The sequence below is a fragment of the Poecilia formosa genome, unplaced genomic scaffold (genome assembly GCF_000485575.1).
Source record: "Poecilia formosa unplaced genomic scaffold, Poecilia_formosa-5.1.2 Scaffold953, whole genome shotgun sequence".
Taxonomy (NCBI): Eukaryota; Metazoa; Chordata; class Actinopteri; order Cyprinodontiformes; family Poeciliidae; genus Poecilia; species Poecilia formosa.
Window position 1 is genome coordinate 45,644 of NW_006800892.1, and position 10,672 is coordinate 56,315.

The 10,672-nt window shown below is 36.2% G+C and overlaps 1 protein-coding gene and 1 long non-coding RNA gene across 13 annotated transcripts in view; both read left to right on the top strand.

The window, feature by feature from the left end:
• LOC103132194 (uncharacterized) overlaps positions 1–10,672 on the top strand; it is a 35,486-nt gene that overhangs the window by 12,451 nt on the left and 12,363 nt on the right. For 2 of the 12 annotated variants that reach the window (XM_007543956.2, XM_007543957.2), the window contains exons 1-2: positions 1,721–1,835; positions 1,948–2,310. The exons of 3 other annotated variants lie outside the window; for them this stretch is intronic. In XM_007543956.2, the coding sequence (XP_007544018.1) occupies positions 1,736–1,835; positions 1,948–2,310 (463 nt within the window). In that variant the 5' untranslated portion in view covers positions 1,721–1,735. Of the gene's footprint in view, positions 1–1,720; positions 1,836–1,947; positions 2,311–2,450; positions 3,404–10,672 lie in introns of those variants that run through there. 7 more of the 12 variants (XM_007543955.2, XM_007543953.2, XM_007543954.2 and 4 more) reach the window with 7 other exon arrangements.
• LOC103132193 (uncharacterized) lies at positions 9,716–10,576 on the top strand. Its single transcript, XR_475514.2, has 3 exons — positions 9,716–9,799; positions 10,280–10,438; positions 10,549–10,576. It is a non-coding gene; the product is annotated as an uncharacterized LOC103132193 (long non-coding RNA).

Below are 10,672 nucleotides of genomic sequence, written 5' to 3' on the forward strand. Positions count from 1 at the left end.
CAGGAAGCATTTCGACTAAACCATGAGTGAAACAGCCATTGGTGGTGACTAGTATATATTCGATTGGGGAAGGTAGCTTTAACATTAAATACACCTTTCTCAACAGGCGAGGGCGCACTTTCTCTGTCTATAATCAGACATTTAAGCGACTTGAAACCATTCTTCCCTCCCGGGCCCCCATCCGGCCCGGCCCCCAGCTCCGCCCCTGCTGAGTATCGATCTAAATCTGTGTCACCATTAAATAGGAGGTCGCGGGTAGAGGAAGAGCAGACACTGAGAGTGAATAGCTTAGCTGTGCAAACTTTCATTCAACAGTGTAACCGAACAGGCTAACGTCTCAGCCTCTCATAAGAAGAAAACCCTCGAAGAAGAAAGAAACATATCCTCCCAAATGCACAACGCCCCCACTCATCCATGGAACATCCCCAGCAAATGTCCAATCTCACATGAAACCATATTAATTGAAAAGGAAAAATAAATCATCTTACACAAACAACATTATTTAAAGTCTGTTCTCTGATTTACAGAGAGCCAGTGTTTAAAACTGATGTTATGCGTCATGTGCATAAATTGTACATTTACAGATTAGAGATGATTTCTGTCCATAAAGGCGAATTCATAAAGGATGACTGCAGCTGCACCGGGTACAGGCACGGCTCCTTCTTTAAGTTTCGCTCAGAGATACAGGATGATCAGTCTGGACTAATATAAACGCTAATAAACCATCATCAATATTTCCCAGCAGATCAATATAATCTGATCAATCGCTCGCTCTGAGTCCTTCTATTGGCAATGTTCTCCATCAGAGCCAAAGGTCCACATTTACACGGCTCACCTTTGCGCAGCTACTTATGTATGTGTGATTATATACACACCTTGATCACCTTAAAAATAATAAAACCTGTTTGATTCTTTTTCAGTGAGAATTAAATTACCCCACAGATGCTTTTGACCAATGCGTTACATCTTTATGAGACAAAAACTGAGGAAAAGTACTATTTACATTCTAGTGAGGTTTTCACATACTTTTATTTTTATTTTCTTTATTTTGTGTGCGTGTTAGCTTCTTGCCTGAGGACAAATGCGGTTCAGTTTCATCGTTTACGTTTAAACAATAAAATATTAAAATCATAAAAAACACCGGGTTTGATGCTTCCTGGTCTAAATAACCGAATGTCGTCAGACTTCAGTATATTTAGATGAGTTTTGACGCTTTGTAGTTTGATATTGTCCACAGAAAAAGTTTGCGTGGCTGCAGCGCATTTTCACGCCAGGGAAAAAGTGTGCGTATATTTACCCAAATTTAAGTTAATTTTTATACATGCCGACTTTTGCATAAAATATGACGCCTCACATTTCTTGTGCCCATGAGACCCCTGTAGTTTTACTGCTGCTGTGTTTCTTTAACACCACGAGGTGGCAGTAATGATCCGTTTTAAAAAATGAATCTTTTCTCTGTTTTGTATTAAACTCAACCTTTCCACCATGCTGATGAAATACAACAGAAAGTTTATGAACCAGCTGATCAAACATCTTTCCTGATGTTTTTCATCACTTCACTGATGTTTATTCATCTTGATTTTTTTTTCAAGCCAGATGAGCTCAAAGACTAAAGATGAGAAAATGTTCAGAAAACCACTAGAAAACTGTCCTTCACTTTATTGTCTGTAAATGTTGTTGAATAATTAAATCAATATATTAAAGCTGTAGCAGCAGATGTTCCTTGTAATGGGTGATGTTGTTCCTGACGTTCTGCTGCCTCTCCTCCTCCTCTTCCTCTGTCAGGATGAAGATGATCTCCCTGCTGCTCCTCATCCTCAGCTCATGTCTCTGTGGTCAGTCTCCATCTTGTCTTTGTGACAGAAAGCTCTCTAGATGGAGCTGAAAGACTCCCATGTTCCAGTTCTCAGTGTGTCTGCTCCTCTCTTTCCCTCTCTGTCTCCTCAGCAGCAACATTTGTAGTGAATGTGACCCAGAGCAGCTATGAGGCAGAGGAGAACCACAGCATCACTCTGGAGTGGACCTTCACCACCAGGACTCAGGGAAACTGGAAGAATCTGTTTATCTACTGTGAAGCGAACACGGATCATGGAGTCTTTGTTCTCTATCATGTCCATGATGGAGTTGAGTTTCCAGATTCTCAGGATGATCAGTTTTCAGGACGAGTCCAGAGTGACAAAGACGTCCTCAGAGAAGGACGAATCAGACTCCATGTGTCCAGACTGAGGACTGAAGACTCTGGTCTGTATCTGTGTGATGTGAAAACTGAAGATGGATTCAACTCTGGAAGATGTCGACTCAACGTTACTGGTGAGAAGAAATAATTTTTTCCACTCAAAGTTAAAATCCTGATTCCTGTGTTGATGAACCATCATCTTCATCTTCATCATGAATCCTCCTGGATCTCAGTTTCTAATAAATACTAATAAATATTTCTGATTTCTCTCCAGCAGCTGCTGATCAGATCCAAACTCAGATCCCAACTTTGACTCCAGAACCAGAGAGAGGAAGATGGATCATCATCATCATCTTCATGACTCTGGGACTGATAGCAGCTCTGATGGTTCTAATTATAATATTGATTATTTGGTTTAGGAACAATAGACCGAAGAAGAAAACTCATCATTTGACAAATGTAGTTGAAACACATAATACAGATAAAGGGTTTGTTCACTTGAGTTTGGTTGACAGTCATTTTGCACAACAAAAAGGTCATGATTGTTTCATTCTGTAAAATGTACTGTAATAATGATGATTTTAATAATTTCTAAAATGTTTCTGGAGTCAGACAGACCCATTGATCAGTTATTGTGTCTAAATGCTGGATCAGCTGATTGTTAGTGAGACCAAAGATTATTTTTTTAAATAAATTATTTATGTTTACATTCATGATTTTTAAATATGTGTAGCCCCTGGTTAAAAACCATGCATTTCAAGGCCCTTTAATATTTACAAAATGTTTACAAGGTTGGTTTTATGTATATCAAAAATATAAGTGAGAAACTTGTATTGCAATGTAGTAATACAAGTTTCTCAACTGCGCCACTGTGCAGCCCACATCTCATTATTTCACATATTATTTATTTTAGTCCAGAACCTAAAGTTTTAACCTCACAGCGCCCTCTGGTGGAGAACTAAAGGATTTAACAGAGACAGTCTGTCCACACAAACAGTTTCACTGTGTATCGGATCAAGGTCATCTTTTATCCCTGACCTTTTGCCACTGAAAAAAACATTCCTGTCTTCATGAAAGCTGCATTTGTGTGATTATCTGGACAATCAACAAATATCTGATCAGTTGAAACATGTAGAGAAATAAACCAAGAACTTCCAGTTTGTGACTAGAAGATTAAATCTGAGCTGAATAATTTCACAAAGTTAAACTAATGAGACAAATAAATTTTTATGAAATCTGAATTGATATATATTTTAATGGAGATATTTTTTTTCTTGTATGGCTTCCATATAACAATAATTATAGTGCTAATAAAATGGATTAAATATCATTTACAAAGTACTGTAACCAATAATGTAATGTTTTTGAAACCTTTCTGTTTACTCTGTTCTGATTTGTTTTGGTACCAGTCCCTACCTGGTCTCTCAGTTTCGACTTATTTAATAAAATGTGATGATGAGACTTTGATCAAATTTTGTCTAATAAAAAATATTTATATAAGTCAAACAAGCTCCTTTCAACAACAGATTATAAGAACAACTCATCTGTTATCAAAGCTGTTATTAGACATTTCAAAGAAGGCTTCAAATTAACAGAGACAGCAGTAAAAACTCTTTTATTTTTCACAACTACTCCATTTGGACGTTTACATCACAAAACTGTTTTCCTGACACCTTGCAATTTTGTAAAGCATGACTGACTGCAAATAGAAAACTAATGAGTCACAAAGCATGATTGTAACTTTGTGTTTGAAGTTGGTGGCGCGCCGATGCACCCACAGTTACTGGAAGGCCTTTTCTTTCTCTGTGCCAAGAATGAGGCCAGAATTTAAGCAGGCTTATTCAATAAATGATGTCCTGATGAAGATGGTCAGATTAATAGTATCTTTATAGCAAAAATATAAATATGTTAAAACTAATTAATTAGATCTAATTAATCTAATTGATCACTTGGTGAAGGAATTACTAACACAGGAACTTTTCAGTCCTTTGTTGAAAAGGACTGAAAAGTTATTTTCAGTCTTGGCAAACTTTATATTTTTCAATTATTTCATCCAGAGTCCACAGCTGACCCTCAATTGGCAGCATAAATTTGTGCTCTGCTGAGTTACGCATAGTCGTGTCTTTAACATAGCAAATATTAAAGATGCTAAATGATACAGGCCTTATTTCATTTAATATATTTCTCTCCTGTGTTTCTGCAGCTGCCCCTGCATAACCTGAACTAATGTCAGTGATGCTGGTGTAACTGATATGAATTGAAGAATTAATTGAATATTGATATATCTCTCATCAGCAGGACACAAATTTATGCCAACTCAGGGTCAGCTGTGGAGTCAGAATCACAAGTTCAAAGTTAACACTGACAAGGATTCATTTGGTTCACACTGAAGGTATTTATCCTGTTTTTGAAATTAATAACATTTTGATTGTTACAGAATCTCATGTTGATTATATTTTTTAACAGCTTTGGCAAATATGTGATAATTCTTCACAAAATGTATTTCTGAATTGTGAAACTGTTTTCAACTGTAGGCAAGCATTGATCCAATATACAGACTTATTCCATAAATTTGTGAGGATTTGTTTTTTTCTGTGTTTATTTAGGTTTCTGTGTTCAGTTTTGTCCTGTCTACCCCTTGATTGTTCCCAGCTGTCCCTCATGTCCCCTGATTATCCTCCTTGTGTATTTAATCCCACCTTGTCTCGGCTGTCGTTTGTTGTGTCTCATGTCTTAATCCAGTTGCTACCAAAATGAGAATCTTTGCTACTGCTGCCTGGACTGTACATTGTGTGATTTTTCATTAAACATCATCATTCGCTCACCTCTACCTGGGTCAACTGCGTTTACCTCACTACCTACAAGTCATGACAAAATTAGAATGACTGAAAAGTTCCTTTGTTAATTTCATCACCAAGCGAAATTACAAGTATTTAAGGTACAATTAATCTGACAAGCCTCAGCAGGACAAGTCCTAATAAGACTGTCTGACATTCACATGTAAGCTTTGGTCTTATTCTTGGCACAAAACGTTTTTCCAGTAACTGAGTGCATCAGCTCCCCGATCCTCCTCATCCATACCAACTTCCAGCATCTAGACCCTTGGATCTGAATCTCTGCTCTTGTTGATTTTCAGTGGGACTTTTTTGGGTCTGGTTGGGACATTTGGGGAGTAGAGTGACCATCAATATTAGTGGACATTGGCCACTGGCTGCTACAGCTAGCGACATGCACATGCAGATCATTACTACACATTAGGTCATGTCCACAAAACCAGCTGCTCCAATGCAGGATGAGCAGGAATCTATCACAAGAAATGGTTGTAGCCCCCATTGGAGATTTCTTATCCAGTTTCTGTAAAATGTGGCTTAACCCTCCTGTTATGTTCATTTTGAGGTGCAGCAATAATGTTTCTTGGTCAGTTTGACGCGTGGAGTGTTTAATTATGCTATAGTGTGAGAAGTAAAGGATCATTAATGACAATTTAAACCTACACACCAAAAACAATAATTATCATAGAAATTGATATTTTGAAAAATTTTAAGTGAAATTTTGAATTCTTTTTCAATGGGTGATCTTTATAATTGAACTTGAGACACATATACTGTTGTTTGACCCACTGATTTAAATCAAGACAAATGAGTCATGCAGAGAGTATTTGTGTTTCCCTCCACTTCTGCTGAGAGTCATTCAGTGTTGGTGGAGTTTGGGAACAGAAAAGGTTCCCATCAAAAGTTGTATGAACACCTGCACAGCTTCCTAGTGAAGTAAAGAGAATAGTGAGAAATGTGCATGTATTTGTGTGTGTGTGGTGAAATATGGTTCATAGCTGCAAGGAAACGTATAGAATTGGAAATTGTTTTACCTTTTCACCCTTCAACTTGACTGCAGAGTCAAATTGACCCAAACAGTTTCTATGTAATACCCTCGGTTGGTGCAAATGTGTAAAATGAACCATTCTCAGTTTATATGTAGTGCACTTATTAAGACAAATAAAAAACGTTTAATGCAGAAAAGATACTTCCAACTATTTAAAAAATAATAAAAATAAAGTTTAAAACAGGTCAATTTGACTTGCAACATAACAGGAGGGTTAAATTAAAGCGCTGATGTAATCCTTCAGCAAGTTACGCCTAAAACAAACACTTGATTCTTTTAGGACTTATGGATTAATATAAACCAATCTACTAATGGATTTCCACTTCTTAACTTCAGAGATTCAGGATTCACACAGTCCCATTGGAAACTCTGTTTTTCTTAATTTGCAATTAATTTTAATGTCTGTAATGTTATGTGTTATCTGTGGCTCTTGTCTGTTTACTGTGTGGTTTTACTAATAATCCAGATTATTTTTAATGTGATAAATGACTTTAAAGCTGTAGATCTGCTCAAACGCTGAAGTATTTTTGAATCAACACTCAAGACCTTGATAATTATTCCACTTTTTTTTGCTGACTATCTATTTTATTTATGTATTAGCTTGTTTTGATCCATTATGCATCTTTTACTTTGAACTCTAAACCTTTTTGACGGCCGTGCTCATTGTTTTAATGATTCTCTTGGACCTTCTGGTACCAGTGAACTTTCTGCACAGCTGCTGTGCAAAAAGTTACCGCTCCTTCCTCATGATGCGTTCAGGTAACCTCGGAAGGTTAACTATCACAATTAAAACGGGTCAGAGTATGATAAAAATAAAAGATAAAAATAAAACCTCTGTTATAAAGTCAGGTGTATTTTACAGGCCATGTTATTTAAGAAAAATCTGGTTGTTTCTCATCTGACTCTCAAATCCTGACAGATGTTTAAAGGTGAACGACAGAGGAAGAGATTTGAACACCCTGCTCTGATTAACCTGTTAATTGTTCAGACATTGTGAGAGTCAAATGTATTTTTCTGTGATTGGTTGTTGTTTTATACCATTGTAGTGTGCAGGAATGTGTTTCATTGAGCTGCTGAGCTGAATTTGTCTTTTGGGATAAATAAAGTATTGTAAAGTGCAGAAGCTGAAGTTTTATTAACTTAACTAATGTAATTTATAGAAGATTTATTTAGTATTAGTAAATAAGAGCCTGTCTGAGTTATTGATCGGCTGCAGGAAGATAAAATCTAAGAAATCAGTGTTGTGATAGAAACTCTGGAGCTTTTCAGAGTTTCTCTAAATAGATTCAGTTCATAGAAAATCAGAGCAGAATAATCACCAACATAACATCATTAATAATTAACAGTCTAAATTCACAACATTAAGGATCTTTTCCTGAGCTCTTCTCTTCTCTTCTCTTCTCTTCTCTTCTCTTCTCTTCTCTTCTCTTTCTCTTCTCTTTTTCTTCTCTTTTTCTTCTCTTCTCCTTCTCTTCTCTTTTTCTTCTCTTCTCCTTCTCTTCTCTTTTCTTCTCTTCTCTTTCTCTTCTCTTCTCTTCTCTTCTCTTCTCTTCTCTTCTCTTCTCTTTTTCTTCTCTTTTTCTTCTCTTCTCCTTCTCTTCTCTTTTTCTTCTCTTCTCCTTCTCTTCTCTTTTCTTCTCTTCTCCTTCTCTTCTCTTCTCTTCTCTTCTCTTTTCTCTTCTCTTTCTCTCTCTGCAAAACATTTTGAATCCTAAAACTTAGGAACTGATCCAAACTGTTGATTATTAAAATGCTACAATTCCCAGCAGATCCCAGTTTTTGTCTGTGTGAATATTATCTGGACTGAGTTCATCAAACCTCTAGAAGGAAATAATAAAAACTTTCTCTGATTAGTTGTGATGTGAAGATTGAATCCTGGTTTCAGTGGCAGCAGATCAACAATAACATGAAACCAAACTGGTATGAAGTCCTGACTGGAGAGACTGAAGGAAGGAAAGACAGAAACAGATGGATGGATCTGTGTTTTCTACAGTCCAACAGTCTGATAGAACCAGGTTCTGGTCTGATTCCTCCTCTGATCTCCACCAGAACCACATTCAGAACCAGAATCGGTACAGAGAGGAAGAGAGTTTCTAGAACATCTGGACCTCAGAGTCTCTTTGTCCCAGAACCTGGATGGATTCACTTTGATCTTTAAACTCTGTTGGTTCATTTAGTTTAAATAAATCCTCCCAGTTCCTCCAGTTCAGTCTCTCTGACTGAAACTGGAGGAACTGGATGTGAAGAAAATAAATGTTTCACTTTCTGAAAGGATCTGGACAGTTTTCATCATAGAAACGCTGCAGACAGAACTTCAGCTTCTAAGATTTAGGATCTAAATGAGATTCTTGATGTTGTGAATTCAGACTGTTTATAATAAATCATGTGAAGCTGATGATTATTTTATGATTTTCTATCAATTTAATCTGTTTCTGAGTTCTGCACTGAATATATTGAGAGAAACTCTCCAGATCTCAGTGTTTCATTGTTAAATTGTTGAAAATGAACCAAAGGCATGCTGGGAAATGTAGTGACAAAACTGAACTTGAGTTGCTGCTGAGTAACTTTGGGCTGCAGTGATTAAGGACATGAGAGCATCACATGAAGATTCTGCTTTTGTGGAATTACCTTTTTTTGTAAAGCTGCAGAAACTCTAAGAAGAGGAAGAGAAAGTGGTAAATCAGTTCCACATCTATTCCTAGGTCTGTAAGAGGTGAGTCGGCGCTTCATGTTGTTTTCATCGTGTGGTGAAAACATTAGGGGAAGTTTGCTATCTCTCCCAAAACCTCTCAACTTGTTTCATCTGCAGGATGGAGACTCACCGGCCCTTTACTGTAGAATCAGAAGTCAGATAAAATTATTTCTTAGTTGTTTTTTTGGTTTTATTACTTTCAGCATAAAATAGAAATACCAAAGTTTTAACATTTCCTGGTTATAATGTCAGAGAGAGAAGTTCGTCACATATATGGAGGATTTAACTCTGGTTGTCACTGAAGATAGATCTATAGATCTATAGATCTATAGATCTATAGATTCACTAAATGTGTGAACAGTTTACTTTTTATGTTAATCAACATAAAAAGTGAATTATTGATTTTAATTTTTGGAAATGAGAGAAAACTGTGGTTTTCTGTAACAAACAGACACAATAAAGCTCTTTGAACATCAAACATGTGAAAAGATGGAGGATCTGAAGTGAAAGTGAATCTTCCTGATTGGAGACAAACAGCTGAGATCCTGACTGAACTCCTTCAGTTCAATGAAGCAAAAAACTGATTTCTCTGAAGATCAACAGATCAGCTGATCTCTGTCAGAAAGAAAACTGTTAAATGAAACAACAACTAGAGCAAACATCTGGTTTATAGCAGCTGATCTACTGACTCTAGCTCTATAAACCTCTGGAATAGATTTTATTGAACTGAAGTGAATCAAACTGATTCTAATCAGAATCCAGATTCAGTTTTCAATGATCAGAGAATTTCTAAAAATGAGATAAAACTCAGATTTCTCCTTAAGATGTTAAACAAACTCTGATCAACATGACAGAGGAGAGAAGAGGGAAGTGGTGGTGAGTTTAGGTCACATTGGTTATTCAAGGAACTGAGAGCAAAAGCCTCAGGAACTGAAACTACAGATCAGAAAACGGTTAGTAGTCATTTGTTCACTTTTGTCACATGGATAATCCTGTAGCAGGACGCAGCTCTACAAACTCTGACAAACAATGAAAACAATCCAACCAGATAAGTAAGTATGTAGTAGTTTGGTTTTATGTTTGTTTAGATTTCAGTTCAGTTCAGTAAATTTGCCTGTTAAATAAGACAATAGCATCAGTAATAAATGTGAATGTATCTGAACTGGTCAATAAATCAGTGGAATCAAAGTGATTTTAATCTACAACAAATTATTTTCATTCCTGTTTCCTTCTTGAATAACAAAAATGTTGAAATGCTGGATGAATTAATGAGAAAAAAAAATAATATTTAGTCTAATCTCATTGATTTAATCCAGATATCTGTGACTTTTGAAGACGTTTGGACTTAAAATCTCAACAGATCAGATAAATCTGTTTAATTTGATCAAATATGAGTTTTAATCTGTTTGAGGTCCTTCTGTTTATAGAAAGTTTAGGAAAAACTTTTCCTGTGTCTGGTTGTTGAAAACTAACGAGACAAACAGATTTTCTTTCTAAATTAAATTAAAACTTGGTGTTTGTTCTTCATGCAGATTAAATACATTTTCTCCCTAGTGGGGAGAAATGTTTTGAGCAAGAGAACATGCAAACTCAAGGAGAAAGCCCCTGGGCTGGGAATCAAACCTAAGACCTTCTTACTGTGAGGCAACATCTCTACCAGCTGCACCGGCTAGTTTTCTTTCTTAAACTGGGTGATTATTATACTGTTATAAAAATGCTAATCTTAGTCCATCAACCGTTTAATGTGAAAGTCGTGTCATTCTGTCTCAATAAAAGCCTTAAACCTGTTTCTCCCCCACAGGATTCAAATTTCAGTCACAACTTAAAGGTAAATCAGCTGATCTTCTGTCTCATTTAGATTCTAAAAGTATAAACACTAAGAGTTAATATTTTTAATGTTTACTTATCTCGGTAAAGTTTGAATA